The sequence below is a fragment of the Palaemon carinicauda genome, chromosome 45, assembly GCF_036898095.1.
Source record: "Palaemon carinicauda isolate YSFRI2023 chromosome 45, ASM3689809v2, whole genome shotgun sequence".
NCBI classification, from domain to species: domain Eukaryota; kingdom Metazoa; phylum Arthropoda; class Malacostraca; order Decapoda; family Palaemonidae; genus Palaemon; species Palaemon carinicauda.
The window spans coordinates 35,300,558-35,323,610 of NC_090769.1; the positions used below are offsets into that span (position 1 = coordinate 35,300,558).

Genomic DNA, 23,053 nt, shown 5'->3' on the forward strand with positions numbered 1-23,053 from the left:
AATAGTATTTAATTAGAACAAAAGTATTATTTGATTTACCCCCAGGTTATCAAGTTTGACTTCTATTTCATGGAGAAAATACAATATAAAAGTTTCCAAATGTCACAAAAATACATCAGTAACCTAGAAAGGTATAATTATTATTTGTTTTATTCAATTCTACATACACGAACATAAAGCCGCGGCTTGATAACACTTGTTAAAATATCATAACAAATATAGTTTAAGAGAAAATCTACCAGCACCATTTGTTAAGAGAAAAAAGATAGAACAATATTCATGCTTTTGTCCATGCTATGTTACAGCAAATGAAACACTGGTTAAAACATACATCCTTTTTTACCATGCACCAAGTTTACAGTGAATACAGTATGAACATCCATTTATAAAGACTAAATACCTGCTTACATACATCAGGCACTCATAGAAATAATACATTATCCATACAAAAGCATTAATAAATATATACAAAATAAGAGAGCACAGTAAAGTCTGAAAATATTGCGCCATGCTCTGCAAGCCATAAAGTATATGGAAATGTGGATGGGATTCTTCTGTTAGTAACTGCCCTGTCTTTAGCTTCAGGCATGAACCAACTTCCACAAATGAACCTTTGAGATGATGCGACAATGACTGATACCCATCCCAAAGCAGAGCTCAGTAGTTTCTTGGTGGATTTTTTCTCCGAGTGACTTCTTGAATCTTACCTCTGCCAATTCTTTAATAGCTTCTTCCTCAAGAGTCAGATCATCATCAGTTGTATCCTCATAAGGAAATTCTTCTCCTTCTGTTTCACTGAAGATGACTTCTTCACTTGCATCTGTACAGGCACTGATGGTGCTGAATCGGGATGGAGCAGTAGGATCTTGCTCATTACAAAGAGATTTAATTTTCTTTGATTCTCTGTGAGGCACTGGTCCATGATCAGATACTTCATTCAGTTCGTCATTATTTGTTGGCTCAAGATCAACATTAGATGTCCATGATGCCAATGGCATATCTAGGATTTCTGCTGATGAATGTAGCACTTCCATTGAGGAAGATACTTCATCAGAACCCAATGATTCAACCATTTCTCCTGAAGCATCATAATATGGGCTAGATCCAGTAGAATTTGATGTGTCGCATGAGCTTGAACTTTCTTTCCCCCTATTTTCTTCAACTTTTAATACTGAAGACTCATCCACAACAACAAAATCTGAATCTTTTAAAACACATTTTCTGAATACCATTGCTTCTTCTTTATCCCTTTGTTCACTTAATTTATCATCATATGCTGCCATTGCTTTCCTATCATCTTCAAATGCATAATCTACAAGGCATGAGGAGTATGGATTTTTGGTCTTATCTTCTGATGATCCTTTTGTGTCATTCTTGATACTTATGTCAAAACTTTCAGTTGCATCCATTTCAAATGCTTTTCCATGTTCAAGGGGATCCTTTAGTGTTTTATGTCTCTGAACTACAGGTTGAAATTCTTTTGTTTGTCTTGTACTTTTTTGTAAGTCACTTAAATCATCAAAGTGTTCTTTACTAAAATCTTTCCCCTTAGTAATCTCTATGACTTTGGAATTAGTTTCATCATCAGATGAGGCAAAACTTTCCTCTTTTGAATCTTCCAGTTGTATATCTGGAATAGATATGGATACCTCCTGTTCTTCACTCACTTCTGTTGTCTGAATCACCTGTGCAACATCTACACTTCCTCGTTTTTCTTTGTTTTTATTTTGTGTCATAACTCCAATGTTAATCCAATCATCACCTTCAAAAATATCATTGATTTGTTGTCCAGTATCTCCGACAGTGGCAATAGTATTTAAGGTACTTTCCTTGTCAAGTACTTTTGGATTAGCTGCTTCCAATTTTTCTTTGCTCACAATATCTAACCTTTCAATGTGCTGGATAGATTTTTCAGACTTCTTTGGACTAGTCTGTCTAATATTCTCTGATTGATAAAAAATACTTGGAATTTGTAGCTTAGAGGGACTAGGCTCAGATTTACTAGAATCATAAACCACATGTCTACTAACATTCTGCTTGTTGTCTAAAATTTCAAAAGGAGAACATACACTACCACTACAATCACTATCTGGTGAGATATCATCTTCTATGGGGGATATGGTAGCGCAAACAAATGCTTGATCAATCTCACCTTTAAGTGATTTCTCTTTCATGATTATAACATAATCTTCAGATGATGCCACATCAGTCTTTCCCATTACTATACTAGCTTCCTTATTATCTATTTCAATTTTTGATTCCCTTTCCTTATGTACAGCCTCCTTTTTATGAGAAAAACTGGACTCCTCTTTGGAGAGTAATTCATTTTCAGAATCACTTTTTAATATTAATTCTTCTGAAACTGATCTAATCAGAGATTCATTTACATCACCTCTTTTCACAGCTTTGACACCTATCTGACTATCATCTTTTATTGAAGTTGTTTCAGTATCAGCCTGCGAAAGACTTCCAATTGGTACATGAATAACAGTTTCTGCCTCGGACAACGTTGAAACAGAGCTGTCAATACTTACATGTCGCTCAAGTTTCACATCCAAAGGTATACATGAAGGTCCTAGACCTTTTTGTAATTCAAATGTATCAGGTTCCTCTAAGGTATCAAGACCCTCATCACTTTCTGAACCATTTTCTGAATGATTCTCTTTTCCTTCATTTCTTGGTTCACTGTATGATTCATGTAATGACAACTGATCTTCAAGATCAACCTCATTGTCTACCATTTCAAAACTGCTTCCTGATGAACTGCTACTGGTTATAGATAACTTCCTGCATTTTCCCATTTTTAAAGGTTCCTCATCAGCATTGTCTGTAAATGTTTTATCTACACTTGTAACTAACATTTTTTCAATATTTGCATGAGCTTCGCTGCATGTTTTCCCAGGTTGGTTTGTTATTTTCTTTATATCTTCTTTTAAATAGTTTCTTTTATTAGCTTCCTCAGGAGCACTTTCAAAGGGGAGAGCTGATGTAGTCAAAAGTTCTTCCAAACTACTAGTACTATCATCATCATCAATACTTAGAGAATCTGGTTTATTTTGATCCCTGCAAGAAACTTTATAACCTTCCCATTTACCTGTTGATTTATCTAAAATTTCTGAAGCCTCTTTAGTTTCTTCATCAACATCAACAGGAGTGATATCTATTATTAATGAAGGGCTTACAGCTCTTGCTATATTTTTTGCAGACATTTCCTTCTTCCTTTGTGTGCTTTCTGAATACTGAGGTATATCTGCTCGATATGATACATCAGTATCCCTTTTATTAGAATCTTCCTGGTCACACATTAGGTTTGAATAACCTTCTTTTCCTTTCCCCTCATTTATCTTACTCTCCAAAGATTTAGCCCTTTCAGAGTTGTCTCTGGGAAAAGAATCTTTACATCTGCTTATTAAGCAAGTAGAAATCAATTTAGCCTCACTTTTTACATCATCATTTACCCTGCCTTGTTCTGATGCACTAACTTCAAGAGATTTTTCTTCCATTTCTGCAAGTGGAAAATCATGTTTCTGCTCTTCAGAAACATCAGTTTCTTCTGATACATCAGATTCATCAGGTAAATGCAAAATAGTGGCCATTTCAGGAACTGCAACCACTTTTGAGCGAGTGACAGTAACAACTTCATACACAATCTCCACTACATCATCTTTTGGAGGAAGGACAGATGATGATCCAGTTCCTTTAAATGCCTCTTCAGAATCTGTAACATCTTTAGAAGTTTGGGGAGCTTGCATACTCATACTCATTATTTGTGCATTTACTCTATTCAAATTGTCTCCTCCATCAACTACTTTTTCTTTTTCAACACTGAAGCAAATTTTATTTGCTTCTTTGATCTGTTCTACAACAGCTGATTTTACTTGAGTAGTTTCATTATCACATGTTGATTTGCATTCATGCTCATCTTTTTTAATCAAATGTTTTTCACCCGAGCCTTCTAATGCCTGAATAACAGCTTGTTCATATATTGTTGCTGCAGATATTCTTGTTGTTGATGATTCCCCTGGAGAATCACTTTCATCAGAGGATGAGGAGTCATTACCTTCTCCATCCAAAAGAGTTTCTGACTCTATTTCATTAGTAAAAATATCCTCTCTGTCAGTATCAATACTATTAGAGCTTAAAAAGCTGAATCGGATATCTTCACTTTCTTCTAACTCATCTATTACTGCCATGCTTCCCTCTGGGATTTTAGGCACCTCTTCTGCCATGTTAACATTTGTGACTACTGGAGCATCATCCCAATCTCCTGACAGAGTGCCACGAGTTTCAGACCCAAAATCTACTGATCCTTCAGTAGATGATCCTCTTTTACTCTGGGATATGCTAGAGGAAGAGCTACTCAATTCCCAGTTTTCACCAACCTCTCTTCTTTCCATTAACCCTTTCCTAAGTAGAGCTTTTTCTATACTATCAGGAGTTATCAATGTTTCCTTAGCAATAGCTCCTTGATCAGATTTAGATTCAAAAAGCTTTTGAGCAGAATGGACTTTCTTTTCTTCAGGATCATGTCTCCTTCGCATGACATCTTTAGTCATTTCAGTAAGAATGGTGCTGTCTCCTTCTTCATAAATTTTTGCAAACCTTTTCCTTTTCTTTATTCCCACATCTGAATCAATTGTGATACACGTCGCCTTATCCGTTTCTTTTACATTTGAAATTACAGCTTGTTCTTTTGCTTCCTTGACTTTTTCTGTGTTAACCTTATCATGAGAAACATCATCGTCAGCCTCTTTCAGAGATACATAGTTCAATGAGCCATCATATTCTTCACATTTAACCTGCGAACATTGTATAGTATAAATAATTTTGTTGCACAGTAAAAGTATATAAGAATGAAAATCATGAGGTTTATACAATATCATTTGAACAAAAGAGTGAAAGAACAGAAGAACAAAGCAAGTATGTCTCTGGACATATATCCTTTGAAGAGTCAGAGCAGCTTCAAAGCAGCTAAATCTGTAACCTTCAAGAATTAACAAAGTACATGAGAATCAGAATTGCATGCCTAAACAGACCTTGAAATACAGTACTGTACAATAGAAATAAGTTTCAACACCTAAAACATTTTACATATATTCATTACAGTATAACTGAAAAGACAACTTGAATCAACATTGGAAGCTATATTAAAGTTTATTAACAAGGCATCTTTTTTTGGTTAATTACCCAATAAACCATTCATAAAATGTTGAAATACTGTATCCCAAAATTATTTCAGTTCTTTATATTTTCTTTACATTTTTTGGTTTTCAATACATGGTAAACCCCTAAGTTTATATGATTATATGCTAATGATGATGACAGATTCCCTGTCTGTATATAATATGTTGACACATTTTGTTTTTAAAGATACACAAGGAAGTAAAATGGTTTGTAGGAAATATTTTGACATTGGCAATACTAATGTCCATATTCTCAGCATGAAATTCATGCCAACAATTGGCACAGCAAAGTGCTTACTTAGTAACTTGGTCTTCACCTGACAAAGGAATCATACAATGATTGTGAAATGATATTACCTGCATAAAAATACTAGATCATCAAAATTGTAATGTATAAACAAACAGATGAGAAGGAATAGAAAACTCATACTTTGATAAACTTTTGTTATCAAGTCTTCCAACAATATAACAAAAGTTTACAGTAGTGTCTAACAATGAAATGTAAAAAAAAATAAAAATATTGTAATATAAAAATAAAATTTCATATGTAGTAGTACTGCACAGTAATTAATTTAGATCAAATTAATATGGTTTTGCTCAGGTTTCAGTAATGTACAAGAGTCAAACTAAACATAACAACCAGAGAGAAACTTTAGAAAGTACAAAAACAAAACATAATGGAGAAATAATTGTCACTATATAATATCAAGGATAATATAATTCATTAAGCATGTAAACACACTTAAAATTCCCATTAAAAAGTATAGCAGGATCTAGACCAGGTGCAAAATATCAATAATTCAAAATAGAGTTACAGTACTGGCATATATCAGTTTCATAAATATAATTTTGAGTAACTAGAAATTTGAGTGTTACTAAAAACGTTACTGAACGCATGCTCTTTTGTCTTTGCTACCAGAGCATATACTGAATATATTTCTATGTTGACTGTGATATTAGAGACTATCTGAAACTTTGTCAATTAAAATCTGTGTTGTAAAATATTTCAGTTTATTTGCAAGTGGCTTTTCTATTGTGACTTATGGGTGAAAATCGTGCAAATAATAAATTTGCATTAGGCTAGTCAATAGAGAAAAAATAAGGCTGAACAAGGGAAACAAAAATCAGGGAAAGCTGCAATAAGCTATCTTGTCTTCATAATAGGGTACTTAATAACACATTAATTTTACCCTTCTTCTTCAGCCCCGGATTTATCCAGCATTTTAAAAAAAATGGCAGAATTTTTTTTTTCTTTTTTTTGCAATTATCTGGCTTGGGACACAATTTAGTGGAACATGTGCTGATACAAAACAAAATATATAAATATGCTTACAAAAAATCTTCTATTCATTTTTGTGATAGAATGCACTGCTTTGGTGCCAGAGATGTGAAATGTTTGCCTCTTTTATATTTTGTACCACCAGTGCCTGAATCTTCTTCCCACTGTTATCCCTATATTAAGAGGTCGGTTGCCTGATGCACACTCTCCAATGCCTTCAATCAAAGGCATCCTCTTCCATCAAATCTCTTCTCTCCATATCATCCTTCCTCATATCTTGCCATCTAATTCTTTGCCTCCCTCTTGATTTTCTCCCCCTTACAGATTCCTCCCATGTCCTCCTCACTACCTCCCCACCATCCATCCTTAACGTCTGTCCACACCATCTCAGTCGTGACACTCTTATCATCTCAGTAATCTTCACCCAACCTGCCAATCTTCTTATTTCATCATTTTCTAATCTTTCAAATAGTGATACTCCCATAATCCATGTTGGCATTTTCATCTCTGTTCTCTCAAGCTTTGCTTCCTCTTTTCATCTTGAAGCCCAAGTTTTTGATCCATACATTAACACTGGTCTTATTACTGTGCTATACATCTTGACTTTTACCTTGATTGACAATTTCCTATCACAGACCACACCTGCACCCTCCCTCCACTTTCCCCATGCTGCTTTTATCCTATTCTCAACTTCAGCCTCACATCCTCCCTCCTGACTTACGGTAGATCCCAAGTATCTAAATTGTTCTACCTGTTTTATAACTGCTCCTCTACTTTCATGTATAGCTATCCTCTCCATACCTTCCTTACTGCTAAACATGGCTTCAATCTTATCCACATTTACCCTCAAACTACCCTCTCCAAAGTCTCTTGCCACTCTACCACCCTTCTCTGCAATTCTTCCTCATTTTTCAGCAGTAATAACCAAATCATCCTCATATAGCAACTCCCACAACTCTTCATTCCTGATTCCTTCATTTAACACATCCAAGACCAACACAAATAAAAATGGGCTTAATGCTGACCCATGATGTAATCCATCACTAACTTCAATGGTTTCTGTTTCTCCATCAGCAGTTATCACTTTTGTTCTTGTTCTTTTGTAAATCATCTCTACCATTATAACCAACTTCTCCGGGACTTGACTCTTACTCAAACACCAAAACACCACTTCTCTTGGTATTCTGTCATAAGCCTTTGCTAAGTCTACGAAAGCACAGGAGAGCTTCTGATTTCTCTCTAGTCTCTTTTCCTGTAACTGCCTTACTATAAAGATGGCATCCAGAGTCCCTCTCCCCCTCATGAATCAATACTGCTGTTTCCCAATCTTTACAATCTGTCCTCTAGTACCCTCTCTAACACTTTCAAACCATGCTCTGATAACTTAATTCCCCTGTAGTTGTTGCATTCCATGACGTCAACTTTCTGCTTAAATATATATACCATTAGACTCTCCTCCCAGACTTTAGTCATTATTTCCTCTCCCCATATTGTTCTCAATAAATCCAGCATCCATTCTTCCCCCTCTGTTGCTAGCATTTTGGCCACTTTAATTTGAAACTCTGACAGGCCAGGTGCTTTACTCTTCTCCATTATATTCAATGCCTGCTTCACTTCTAGTGGTGAGAGGTGAATGCTTGAGTGCTTGGTCGAGGATTGAAACTGATAGACAAGAGTGATCATGAATGGGAGGTAAATCAGTTGTTGTTTGCAGATGATATTGTACTGGTTGCAGACTCAGAAGAGAAGCTTGGTCAATTAGTGATAGAGTTTGGAAGGGCATGTGAGAGAAAGAAGTTGAGAGTTAATGTGGGTAAGAGTAAGGTTATAAGATGCACGAAAAGGGAGGGTGATTCGAGGTTGAATTTCATGTTGAATGGTAAGTTACTTGAAGATCAGTTTACGTACTTGAGGTCTGTTGTTGCAGCAAATGGTGGAGTGGATGCAGATGTACATCATAGAGTGAATGAAGGATGCAAAGTGTTTGGGGAAGTGAAGGGAATGGTAAAGAATAGAGCGTTAGGCATGAATGTAAAGAGAGTTCTGTATGAGAAAGTGATTGTACCAACTGTAATGTATAGATCGGAGTTGTGGGGAATGAAAGTGACGGAGACAAAAACTGAATGTGTTGGCAGTGAATGGAGTGGTAAAGAATAGAGGGTTAGGCATGGATGTAAAAAGAGTTCTGTATGAGAAAGTGATTGTACCAACTGTGATGTATGAATTGGAGTTGTGGGGAATGAAAGTGACAGAGAGACAGAAATTGAATGTGTTTGAGGTGAAGTGTCTGAGGAGTATGGCTGGTTTATCTTGATTAGATAGGGTTAGGAACGAAGAAGTGAGAGTTAAAACAGGTGTAAGAAATTATTTAGCAGCTAGAATGGATATGAATATGTTAAGGTGGTTTGGCCATGTTGAGAGAATGGAAAGTGGCTGTCTGCTAAAGAAGGTGATGAATGCAAGAGCTGATGGGAGAAGTACAAAAGGAAGGCCAAGATTTGGGTGGATGGAGTGAAGAAAGCTCTGGGTAATAAGAGGATAGATATGAAAGAGGCAAGAGAGCGTGCTAGAAATAGGAATGAATGGCGAGCGATTGTGACACAGTTCCGGTAGGCCCTGCTGCTTCCTCCAGTTGCCTTGGTGACCGTGGAGGTAGCCGCAGTAGGGGATTCAGCGTATGAAACCATTTGTGGTGGATAACAGGGGAGGGTGGGCTGTGGCACCCTAGCAGTACCAGCCAAACTCAGCTGAATCCCTCATCAGGCTGGGAGAGGAGAGGAGAGAGGAAAGGTCCCCTTTTATTCCTTTGTTTGATGTTGGCTACCCCCCAAAATTGAGGAAGTGCTTTTGTAAATAGATAGATTTTATGTATTAACATTTTATCTGTACTGTGAATCCCAAGCATGATGTTTGCACACAAAAAATTTTGCCATTTTCTCAGGATGGTAGCCAAATCCAGGGCAGTAGATGGTCGCACAATTGATATGCCATTAAGCACCCTTTTATGAAGACAATAAAACTTATTGCAGCTTTCTCTGACTTTTACTCCTTACTATACCTGTATTACCATTAGTCATTTATTTTGTGTAATCAATCTTGCCTATACCTATAAAACCTATTTTAATCTTTTTCCTTAATAAAAGGATATGGAATGATCAAGGATGAAGATTTAGATAAGTAAATCTTTATTACTCACTGTCACAAAAATTAATAATAATTTCTGTGGAAAAAGTAAGCATGCTTAGCTTAATCTTTATATATTCACGATTACCTCATTCATGAAAATTTGGTTATTGAATGTGGTAGTTTTCTAGTGATATGGACCTAATTGGAAAATATTGGAATACATAATTATGTTGTTTAGTTATGAAAATGTAAATTAAATTACACTGACAATTTCATACTAATTGACTATTTCATCAAGTTGTTTGCAGACATCTGATGTCATGGAGAGCATGTGACAGTACAATATGCATTAGGATTTCCTTTTATCTTCTGGGATTTGAACTCATCACCAATAAGCTCAGGTACTTCAGAGATTTACTTCAGAAGAACCACCCCTACCAAAGTTCTTCAAAAAAAACTTTCTACTTGTGAGAGGGTTACATAATGAGCTTCTAGTGCCAAGAGTTGATCAGTTATTATTACTATTAATTGCCAAGCTACAACCCTAGTTGGAAAAGCAGGATACTATAAGCCCAATGGCTCCAACAAGGAAAATAGCCTAGTGAGGAAAGGAAACAAGGAAAAATAAAATACTCAAAGAACAGTAAAAACATAAAAAAAAAATATCACCTATATAAACTATAAAAACTTTAACAAAATCAGAGGAAGATAAATAAGATATATTAGTGTGCCCAAGTGTACCCTCAAGCAAGAGAACTCTAACCCAAGAGAGTGAAAGACTATGGTACAGAGGCTATGACACTACACAAGACCAGAGAACAATAGTTTGATTTTGGAGCGTCCTTCTCCTAGAAGAGTGGCTTACCATAGCTGAAGAGTCTCTTCTACCACCTTACCAAGAGAAAAGTGTCCACTGAACAATTAGTGCAATAACCCCTTGGGTGAAGAAGAATAGACATTTAAAGGAAATTATCCAGAACTTTAGTGATTTATGCACTCAATTATAGCCTTTCTCCTCTTCATTTTCATCTTGTTAGCTCCATGCTAAAGAATGAAAATGTTTTCAAAACACAGTATTATTAATATTATTTTTGTTATTACTAGCCAAGCTATAACCCTAATAGGAAAATCAAGATGCTATAAGCCCAAGGTCTCCAATAGGGAAAAATAGCCCAATGAGGAAAGGAAATAAGGATATAAATAAATAATGAGACCAAATTAACAATAAATCATTCTAAAAACAGTAACAACATCAAAATAGGTATGTCATACATAAACTATTAACGTCAAAAACAGATATGTCATATATAAACTATAAAAAGACTCATGTCAGCCTGGTCAACATAAAAACATTTGCTCCAACTTTGAACTTTTGAAGTTATACTGATCCAACTACCCGATTAGGAAGATCATTCCACAACTTGGTAACAGCTGGAATAAAACTTCTAGAATACTGTGTAGTATTGAGCCTCGTGATGGAGAAGGCCTGGCTATTAGAATTAACTACTTGCCTAGTATTACGAACAGGATAGAATTGTCCAGGGAGATCTGAATGTAAAGGATGGTCAGTTATGAAAAATCTTATGTAACATGCATAATGAACTAATTGAACGACGGTGCAAAAGATTAATATCTGGAACAGGAATAAGAAATTTAGTAGACCGTAAGTTTCTGTCCAACAAATTAAGATGGGAATCAGCAGCTGAAGACCAGACAGGAGAACAAAACTCAAAACAAGGTAGAATGAAATAATTAAAACACTTCTTCAGAATAGATTTATCACCGAAAATCTTAAAAGACTTTCTCAATAAGCCAATTTTTTGTGCAATTGAAGAAAACAGACCTAATGTGTTTCTCAAAAGTAAATTTGCTGTCGAGAATCACACCTAAAATTTTAAAAGAATCATACAAATTTAAAGAAACATTATCAATACTGAGATCCAGATGTTGAGGAGCCACCGTCCTTAACCTACTTACAGTCATACTTTGAGTTTTGTTAGGATTCAACTTCATACCCCATAATTTGCACCATGCACTAATTTTAGCTAAATCTCTATTAAGGGATTCACCAACCCCAGATCTACATTCAGGGGATGGAATTGATACAAAAAGAGTAGCACCATCTGCATATGCAACAAGCTTGTTTTCTAGGCCAAACCACATGTCATGTGTATATAGAATGAAAAGTAATGGGCCAAGAACACTACCCTGTGGAACACTGGATATCACATTCCTATACTCACTATGGTGCCCATCAACAACAACTCTTTGAGATCTATTACTTAAAAGAATCAATTATAATGCTAAGAAACGACCCACCCACCCACTCCCAACTGTTTGAGTTTGAAAACAAGGGCCTCATGATTAACACGGTCAAAGGAAGCACTAAAATCAAGGCCAATCATACGAACTTCTTGACCACAATCAAGGGATTTCTGTACAGCAATGGAGATTGTAAGAAGGGCATCACATGCTCCAAGGCCTTTACGAAAACCAAATTGCAAACTAGGGAATAGATGATTACCTTCAGCAAACCTATCAAGACGTTCTGCCAGGAGACGTTCAAAAACTTTAGATAACATTTACATAGAGGAGTAACATTACCAATTCTCCAACAAGTGCTAAAAGCTCCTCTTCTTACTAACTTGCGCAAAATAACAGATAACTTTGGAGCTAAGAAATCTGCTGTCTTTATAAAAAATAAAGGAAAAATACCATTTGGGTCTACACCTCCATAAGCATCAAGGTCCATCAACAGAGCTTTAATTTCATGAGATCGAAAAGCTAAACTAGTTAAGTTTAGCCTCAGGAAAACAGGAATGAGGAAGTTCAAGTTTTTCACTACTCTGTTTACTGTCAAAAAAACATCAGCCAAAAGGGTTGCCTTTTCCTTTGGACAGTGAGTGACTGAAAGGAGGAACTGTTGCATTAACACCAAAGAGTGCAGATTTAAGAGTAGACCACCATTTATGTTCCTGAGTTGTACCAGAAAGGGTTTCTTTTATGGTTAAAGGAGAAACTTCTTTTCTATCTTATTCACCAGGACCAATGAACTAGTACTCTTTTGATCAAGAGAACAAACGTGGCAGCTCTGTTACAATAAACTATTTGTTTTACCCTCTTGCAGATAGATTAGGCAATACTTCAGTTTTCCTTAGCAATAGGTAGGCCTATTCATCTTAATGTTCAGGATACCACATATTTACCAAGTGATCCTTTTCGGTGGATCTATACAGTGAGGCTAGGACCAATGAACTAGTACTCTTTTGATCAAGAGAACAAACGTGGCAGCTCTGTTACAATAAACTATGGGTTTTACCCTCTTGCAGATAGATTAGGCAATACTTCAGTTTTCCTTAGCAATAGGTAGGCCTATTTGTCTTAATGTTCAGGATACCACATATTTACCAAGTGATCCTTTTAGGTGGGTCCAGCAAAAGTTGACCGAAGCTCTAATGAAAAAAAAAGTATAGATTCAAATGATTATGTTCAAACAGGGAAAAGAAATTGAAGAAGTTAAGGGAATCAGTCTCATTGGAATCAATGTATTATAAATCCAAGTTTCTCCCAGCTCTTGTCTACAGCTGACAAATCTCCGCCAGTGTGAAAGAAGCCTTAAACTAAGAGTAATTTGCTCTAGCTGGTACCCCTAAATGTAAAATAAAAAATTTACTGTTCCCACCAAAATTATGCTTTTACTGTCCCTCATGTAGTATACATAAATGAGTCACTTAGCCTTTCCAGACATGAGATCTCTTTTTCAATAATGCTACATAGAATTTCTTCAAAACTGTCTTCTAGTATGGAGCTTCGTCTGAACCGTAACAATCTCAATAGTACAATTTAAACTCCATCAAACACTTTGCTTTTTGGAAGTTACTTATCAAGACAACTTCCTTTTAAGTAATAGATTGCAGAGAGTAGTTGATGGGCACCATAGTGACTATAGAAATGTAAAATCTGGTGTTCCTCAGGGTAGTGTTCTCAGCCCATTGCTTTTCATACTATATAGGCATGATATATTCTTTGGCTTGGAAAACAAGTTTGTTGATTATGCAGATGATGCTACTCTCTTTTAATCAATTCCATATCCTGAATGCAGACATATGGTTGCTGAATATCTTAATACAGATCTACTGTAGCTAAAATTGGTGCATGGTATAAATTATGGGGCATGGAGTTGAACCCTAACAAAACTCAGTATAATTATAAGTCAGTTAAAGACAGTGGCTCCTTGATTTCTAGATATTTGTATTGACTATGTCTCTAACTATATCAACTTATTTAAAATTCTAGGTTGGGCAAATTTACTTTTGAGAAGCACACTAAGTCTATTTCTTCTTTACTTTCCCAAAAATTGGCTTATTGAGAATGACTTGAGATTTTTTATGCTTGATCTATCCTGAGAAAATGTTTTCACTCTTCCATTCTACCTTGTTTCGAATACTGTTCTCCTGTTAGGTCTTTTGTTGGGTAAAATTTTGGGGTCTTTTAAATTCCTTATTCCAGATCTAGATTTTAATCTCTGGCACCAGAGTTCAGTTAGTTTTTTATGCATGTTGCCTAAGATTTTACATACCTCAGACCATCCAATGCATTTATATCTTCCCAGATTGTATCATCCTGTACATAGTACTAGGCATGCAGTTAGTTCTAATGGCCATGTCTTTTCCATCATAAAGTACACTACTACACAGTATCCTAGAAAATCTATTCCAGCTGTGACCAGATTGTGGAATGATCTTCCTAATATAGCTTTTGAGTCAATAGAACTTCAGAAGTTCAAACTTTTTGCAAATGTATTTCTGTTGAATGGTTGACATAAGTCTTGTTTTATGGTTTATATATGACTGGTCTATTTTTAACATTGTTACTGATCTTGAAATATTCTATATTTTCAATTCATTACATATATATAGTTTATTTTCTATTTCCTTAATTCCTTTCTTCACTGGGCTGCTTTCCCTGTTGGAGCCCTTGGCTGATTTCATCTGCTTTTCCAAAAAGGGTTGTAGCTTGGTTAGTAATACTGTAATAACATCAATAATAATACCCTTTGTTATAGCCAGTAACCAAAAAATATATGGGTTATTATCACAGATTAATTACAACAATGATAACTAGCAAGCATCTGGTTCATTACAATTTTAAGCTATCTGGATGTACTGGTGAATGTCTGAACTACTGTCCTATATCCCTTTCTACTATGTAGAGCAGGTGCTGACAAAACTTTGGGAATAAAGCCCATCCTTATTGCTAACAAAACTTCAGTTCCACTAAAACTAAATTGTACAGGCTTAAGCCACAATAGCTTCTACTCCATTCATCAGAACAAGAGACCAAACATGGAAACATACCATGGGAAATAAAGTCGATACTTTTTTGCGGCTGCAGACAAAGTAGTCATATCCTAAACACCCTACCTTTCACATGCTCACCCCGTCTTTTTATCCTGGTAGGTCACTAACAATCTAATTGAATTTATTCTGGAATTATCACCACATAGATATTTTTTTCTTGGATGTCCATAAAGTCTCCTTCGCACTTATCTTTCAGCTCCGGGCTAGCTCTAAGCTCTAGCAGTCCTAATTCCTAAAATACCTATTCAGTTTTCTAGGCCAATGATTTTTTTATGAAAAAACAAATGTTTTCAATTCCAGGTTTCACATATACAAAACACTACCTCACATTAAGGTCCCTCCTTTGAATAAAGCTTCATACTGATGGGAGCTGGTGAGGCGGGCCTTTATGAACCCTACCAAAAAGAAGTTTCTATTACCACCAAGAAAAAAGTAATTAATTAATGTGTGTACACTTATCACTTTGAACCAAAGAACATGGGTATCTGTAGTAATAGTTCTAATGCAACATTATATATTCACTTAACACCACTACATTAGTGTCAACTTACTTCCACGAAATCCCCCCTTGTTACAGCTATATGAAAGCTAGTCTTACTACAATAATGATGAAATAAAGGTAAAGCTGAAAAGAGAATTACAGAGATTGATGATATAATGCCAGAAATTTGTAATTCATTTATCATTTTATCATTGAACAAAATCATATGATGTTATCAAGATCCTACTATACTTACCATGGTAAGTGTTTATGTTTCATACAGTTACTACAGCAATTTTTTGTCAGTTTCACATTTCACTTTGTGTTTCACCACATATAGGCATTGTATGACACATTAACACTATAAAAGAACATCATTGTATGCAAATTTACAATTATCAGCTATTAAGAAGAAATAAGAGAATAATTATTTACAATCAAAATAAATTCATAAAAATAACTGGAATTCATTTATACATTTTACATTTAAAAACCGAGTTCTTCAATCTACTAATTTCAAATTTCAAGACAGTGAATTATTCTAAGACAAAAAATTACAAAAGGTTGAATTGATAAAACCATTAAAAATTATTCCCAAACATGAACAGTGAATTATTCTAAGACAAAAAATTACAAAAAGTTGAATTGATATAACCATTGAAAATGATTCACAAACATGAACATAGGCCTCTCCATTGATCTAGTATCAGTTTTGTAAAACAAAACCAATATCATCGACCACTCCTTTTCAAAATATTTTATCAACAGAATCCTCCAATATCAAGATGCATGAGCTTTTCAGACTTACTAAAAATGTGAAAAAAAGAAAAGCCACTGCATTTACAAACCACAGCAAATTACATTTTCACAACAAAGAACCAAAATATGATGAATTTTGTAAGAGATTTCCTTCTCAATTAAAACATGCAAAATACAATCTTATATGGTCAATAGCCTTGTTATAAAACATAGTTTAAAAGTATAACTTGAAGTTATCAAATAAATCCTCTTCTATTGTCACACCCAACACAATCTTGAGATGCTAAACAATTCATACCATCAAAAAATTTCAGACTGTAAAATGACTCATCCTCTCTTTAAAAAAACCGGGATTAATAGCATCAGGGCCATGCATCACTCCTTGCCATAAATATAAGTGCAATATACTTACTACAGTTTCATATAAATCTGAGGAGCCTGATTTTAATGCATCAAGCTCAGAAGGAGACATAGGAGAAGATAAAGATATTTTTGACTGTTCTTCTGGAACATAATTTGCAATATCTGCAGATGAGTAAGGGACATAGTGAATATCCTTTGGGCGTGCTCCTGATGATGATGCTATCGCTTTAACATCAGCTCCTCCATATGGAACGTAATGAATATCCTTGTCCAACAAAACTTTCTTTGGTTCATCTGCAGAGACATGAACTTGTGCTTCAGCTACAGCTTTTACTCTTGAGTCTTCAAATATTTCTTTGGATTTTTGAGACTTTGACTGCTGTTTTAAAACTAAATTTTCCTGCTTATCAGTACCCATCTGATTTTTATTTTCATTAACAGGGACAGCAGGAACATAGTGGATTTTGATGTCTGCTGTCTTAATTTTGATAGGTGTACGCTTACTAGCACCATCTTCTTCATCTGAAGTGATAGCAGTTTCTTTAACAGAATGAAGCGCCTTTTCTACTGACGAATACTCAGTTTCTTGTTTCTGTTTTGTTGGGGCAATAACTGCGGAGGTTTCAAGAACGGCATCCTCTGGAATTGCCACATATGGAACATAATGAATTTTCTTTTCTTTCAGAGAATAAGCCCCAACTTTGCTTGATGATTTTTCCTCTTCTTGGTCTTGAGATGTTTTGTGCACTTGTTGGTGTAGTTGTTGTATATCACTGGAGTCTACTGACAGTTCCTGTTCTATATTTACAGAAAGAGAAGAGCTTTTGGCTTCATCACTTACTTTTGGATGAATCTTACCTTTCTCAGATATTACTGAAGATGTTTTCTGCCTTTTATTAATATCCTGAACTACTTTTATATCTTTTTGGTGGAATTCTAAGGTCTTTATCATAGGATCATAAGGTACATAGTCTGCTGGTAAAGCACACTTTAAAGTAACAGTTTCCTCTTCTATTTTACTTTCTTCAGTAACTAAAGGAACATGAGGTACATAGCATATATGTGAAGCTTTTGGACTTTTCTTAGTTAATATCTTCTCTACCACAGGCACATCTAATGGATATTTTACTTCCTTTGAAATTAAGAGTTTTTCTGATTGACTAGGATTTTCTAATCCTTCAAAAGTCTTCTCTTCATTAATTCCATGATCAAATGTGCGTGGGTGTGATTCTGTAATACTTTTGTTCTCTTTTTCCTGAGTATCATTTTCCCTTTTCTTTGTATGGATAGGTGGTATATATTGACTCTTTACTACTATTTCTTCAGTCTCATCTAAAACTTGTTTCATATTTTCATCAGTGATCTCCACTTTTGGAGCAACTGTGCCATACTTAATGTTTGGAGGCTTGTATGGAAGATATTGTAACTTGCTTTCCTTTAAACTCTGATCCATTAGCATTACTTTTGATTTTTCCCCTTCTACAGATTTTATCTTTGGTTCTTTGTCAGTTTTCGAAGGAATTATTTCCTGTAATGTTTCTAATTTTATGTCAACATCTCTGGACTGTTTGGTACACTCAAAAGGTGTTTCAACTTCAGAAGTATCTTGAATTCCTACACCTGTGGTTTCCTCTACTTTCAAATCTTCTTTCTGTTTTTCATGATGTAATTCTGTAAGAAATGTTACTCTATTTGTTGTAACTTCTTCAGATTCACTTTGATTATTAAGTTTCTGAAGCAAATTCTCGAGACTTGCACCTCTTGAACCGAGTCGTGAACTTTTCAAAAGAGAATCAAATGATGGTTCAATTTTCATTCCCTCTACCCCTCCCTCCTCCAAAGGTATTTGTTTTTCATCCTCTTCACTCCCAGGCTCCTCTGAACCAGCAAGAGTACCAATAACAGTAAGTGCAACGCCATACTTATCTTTGACATCTACTGAAGCTTCAAAATCATAATATGACAAAGCTTCAGACATAGCATCTTCCTCAGTAGTGTTTGTCCGGTATGTGTAACCACTAGGCATGGCAGACCTAAAGCCTTGTACAAATGCAATTTCATCAATACTCACATCCATATCACTACCCTCTCCCGATCTGACATAACTTTCATACCCAGAAAAATTTGTGGGGTCTATCAATGCTGCTTCTCCACCTAGAGGTATACCTTCTTCTGAGATTTCAGAGTTAATCTCTGCATCTTGAATTAACTCTTTATCACTTTTCCTAGGAAAAATCTTTATTTCCCTCATACAAGCATCCTGAGATTGATTACCTGTCCCTTCTAAGACAGTTAAATTTGTGAAATTATCTATTTCTTTTAAATTGCCCTTTTCTATCTCAGGCACAGCTCTTTGTTCATTCAAACTTTTTTGGCATATGTATTCTACTTCCATAGGAAATGATTCAACGCCTTCTCTGGCCACAGAAGCCTTCTTTTCTAAATTATTTTGGTTTCCAGTAGTTACAGGACTAGTTCCTGTAGGATCTCCTTGAATTATTTGTGATGTGGCAAGGATAGCCTCATTTAAGCTATCCTGTGCAGTTGCAGAAACACTTCTCTCCCAAGCAAATGCTAGTGTGTCTACTCCAGCAGTTGCTAATACTCCAGGAACTTCCAAGGGTGTTATTTCGATTTTCTTATCAGCAACAGATAACTTCCTACCTCCTGAGATCTCTGATCCACTACAAACTTTAGAGGTTTCTGAAACAACAACTTTTGGTACTTCCATACGAAATGATTCAACGCCATCTCTAGCCAGACAAGCCTTCTTTTCAAAATTATTTTGGTTTCCAGTAGTTACAGGACTAGTTCCTGTAGGATCTCCTTGAATTACTTGTGATGTGGCAAGGATAGCCTCATTTAAGCCGTCCTGTGCAGTTGCAGAAACACTTCTCTCCCAAGCAAATGCTAGTGTGTCTACTCCAGCAGTTGCTAATACTCCAGGAACTTCCAAGGGTGTTATTTCGATTTTCTTATCAGCAACAGATAACTTCCTACCTCCTGAGATCTCTGATCCACTACAAACTTTAGAGGTTTCTGAAACAACAACTTTTGGTACTTCCATACGAAATGATTCAACGCCTTCTCTGGCCACAGAAGCCTTCTTTTCTAAATTATTTTGGTTTCCAGTAGTTACAGGACTAGTTCCTGTAGGATCTCCTTGAATTATTTGTGATGTGGCAAGGATAGCCTCATTTAAGCTATCCTGTGCAGTTGCAGAAACACTTCTCTCCCAAGCAAATGCTAGTGTGTCTACTCCAGCAGTTGCTAATACTTCAGGAACTTCCAAGGGTGTTATTTCGATTTTCTTATCAGCAACAGATAACTTCCTACCTCCTGAGATCTCTGATCCACTACAAACTTTAGAGGTTTCTGAAACAACAACTTTTGGCGCTTCCATAGGAAATGATTCAACGCCTTCTCTGGCCAGAGAAGGCTTCCTTTCTAAATTATTTTGGTTTCCAGTAGTTACAGGACTAGTTCCTGTAGGATCTCCTTGAATTACTTGTGATGTGGCAAGGATAGCCTCATTTAAGCCGTCCTGTGCAGTTGCAGAAACACTTCTCTCCCAAGCAAATGCTAGTGTGTCTACTCCAGCAGTTGCTAATACTCCAGGAACTTCCAAGGGTGTTATTTCGATTTTCTTATCAGCAACAGATAACTTCCTACCTCCTGAGATCTCTGATCCACTACAAACTTTAGAGGTTTCTGAAACAACAACTTTTGGTACTTCCATACGAAATGATTCAACGCCTTCTCTGGCCACAGAAGCCTTCTTTTCTAAATTAATTTGGTTTCCAGTAGTTACAGGACTAGTTCCTGTAGGATCTCCTTGAATTACTTGTGATGTGGCAAGGATAGCCTCATTTAAGCCGTCCTGTGCAGTTGCAGAAACACTTCTCTCCCAAGCAAATGCTAGTGTGTCTACTCCAGCAGTTGCTAATACTTCAGGAACTTCCAAGGGTGTTATTTCGATTTTCTTATCAGCAACAGATAACTTCCTACCTCCTGAGATCTCTGATCCACTACAAACTTTAGAGGTTTCTGAAACAACAACTTTTGGTACTTCCATACGAAATGATTCAACGCCATCTCTAGCCAGAGAAGCCTTCTTTTCTAAATTATTTTGGTTTCCAGTAGTTACAGGACTAGTTCCTGTAGGATCTCCTTGAATTACTTGTGATGTGGCAAGGATAGCCTCATTTAAGCCGTCCTGTGCAGTTGCAGAAACACTTCTCTCCCAAGCAAATGCTAGTGTGTCTACTCCAGCAGTTGCTAATACTCCAGGAACTTCCAAGGGTGTTATTTCGATTTTCTTATCAGCAACAGATAACTTCCTACCTCCTGAGATCTCTGATCCACTACAAACTTTAGAGGTTTCTGAAACAGCAACTTTTGGTTCAGTATCCAGAGTATTTCCATTGCTAGCCACTAAACTAACTGATGATGTCTTACGTTCTTCTCTAAGCGAGTCTGAATTCCTAATAGTAATCAACACATCTTGAGCTTCAGAAGCAGACAGTTCTTCCATAATTGCTGTTGATTTACTTGGATTTAGGTCATCTACATTCCCAATTACTGTACCATCAGAGACTTGAACAGTCTGACATATCATAACATGATCATCAATATCTTCTTGGGCAGTAACAGAGGTTTGCCTCTTAATTGCAAAAGATTTTGTAGACTCGCTCGTCACTTCAAAACTACAAGCAACTTCCTCAGGAGACAAATTTATTTCCTGAGAAGCAGTTGATATCTTACGCTTCAGTGTCTCAGAATCTTGTACCTGTCCAGTATATTCAGGACTATGTTGAAGTGGTAGTAAAACAACAGGATTTTTTCTCTCCTTGGAATTTCCAATCTGATATATAACCTCCACAGTAGACCCACTTTCCATATCAGATGCTTCAACTACATGTATAGGGATATTTCTGCCCTTGTTGGTGTTCTGTGAGGGTGGTAGATTACCTTCACCCTCCATAATGTTAGGAGGTAGTGTTGTTATTGCTTCTCCTATGGTCCCTGGACACACTTCTGTTACAGTTCCAAATATCTTATTACCTGGCAATACATCAGGGATAAGATCCATAGCTATTTCAGTTGTAAAAGTTTCATTATTGATGGATACATTTGAAATTCGTCTTTCAATTTCAGTTTGGGCACTTGTAACTTCAGATGTCTTATTCATGTTTTTTACAGATAGGGGCTCCAAAACATCACTCTCCTGCATAACTCCTGCTATTGGGAAGGGCAATGTTATCTGTTCATGTTCCTGAATCTCTTTGTTGTCTTTGTCAATGATCATGACATTATGTCTGGAGAAAAAGTCCATCATGGATGATGACATCCCACTTGCCGAATGAGTTACAGTGGTCTGAGAACTAGAGGTTGAAGGCATTGTACTCTCTATCATCTGAATGCTATGTATATCTTGAATGACAGATAGTGATGGCTCAGTGTGATCGGAAGAAACAGGTGAGATAGTAGGAGTAACCAAAGACCAGTGTGCAGCAGCAGGCTTAGAAAGAGAGTCTAATGAAGAGTTGTCTATCTCGCATGCTGGGATTACCTGAAAGCAAAGAGGAAGCACAGGGTCTGAAGACACCCAAAAGGATGCTACAGACTGATATATAAAAATGGGCAAGGCCAGGTGGGAGGGGGGATTCATCATGCTAAAGCAGTGGTAGTAGCAGATTAAAGAGTGGTAACCTTCACCAAAAGAGGATATTCTGCCTTCAGACAATAATGTGACTGTTTTATTACACTTAGAAAAAATTAATGACACCTACAAACTCAGCATAAAATAAAACTAAAATAAAACAAGTGGAATATAACACAGATCATATGAATGAAACTTACCTTCACATCTGTTCTTGGCAACTCCTCATTGAGCCCAACAGGACATTCAATTACAGTAGGCCGTCTTGTCTTCTTTGTATCAACATCATCTGAAGAACTATTTGAACTAAAAGATGTAGGAGCAGAGGCAACTTTATTGGAAATGGTGTCATGCTGCTTCAGATCCACATTTTTTTCAAGTCCTTCCTTATGCATTATGTCATCTTCTTTGTTTCTATCAAAGTCCGGTGCATCATCATCAGTATCTGCCTCTGCCTTTTCTTCTCTTACCTGCTCCATCACTAAATTGTTTTTACTCTCTGTGGATTCTGAGTCAGTAGCAATTGCTTCTGCAGAACTTGATCTGGATATTAGGGTAACTAAAACTGCTTCTTCTGCCTCTGGTAATCGATTTTCTGTTGATGATACTAAAGTCATCCCATGTACTACCTGTGAACTCTGAACCGAAACTTTTTGAACACAGTGAGCAGATCCTTGCTCCTTATTATCATTGTTTTTGTCTTTTCCAGAAAAAGATTTTTTCTCTATAAGGTTGCTTTTCTTTGAAAGTTCTGAGGAGATATCCTTACTTTGATTTAGAGAGTCATCACATACTGGGGTACTTGAAACACGAACTTTAAAGGGCATTTCTAGAGGTACA

The 23,053-nt window shown here is 36.1% G+C and overlaps 1 protein-coding gene across 1 annotated transcript in view; it reads right to left on the bottom strand.

Moving 5' to 3' along the window:
* LOC137634906 (microtubule-actin cross-linking factor 1-like) overlaps positions 1–23,053 on the bottom strand; it is a 1,614,628-nt gene that overhangs the window by 1,375,629 nt on the left and 215,946 nt on the right. Inside the window, exons 35-36 of the mRNA XM_068367453.1 lie at positions 22,414–23,053; positions 708–4,799 (exon numbers count right to left, since the gene is read on the bottom strand). The exon at positions 22,414–23,053 is cut by the window's right edge and continues 1,850 nt beyond it. Of these exons, the coding sequence (XP_068223554.1) occupies positions 708–4,799; positions 22,414–23,053 (4,732 nt within the window). The remainder of the gene's footprint in view (positions 1–707; positions 4,800–22,413) is intronic.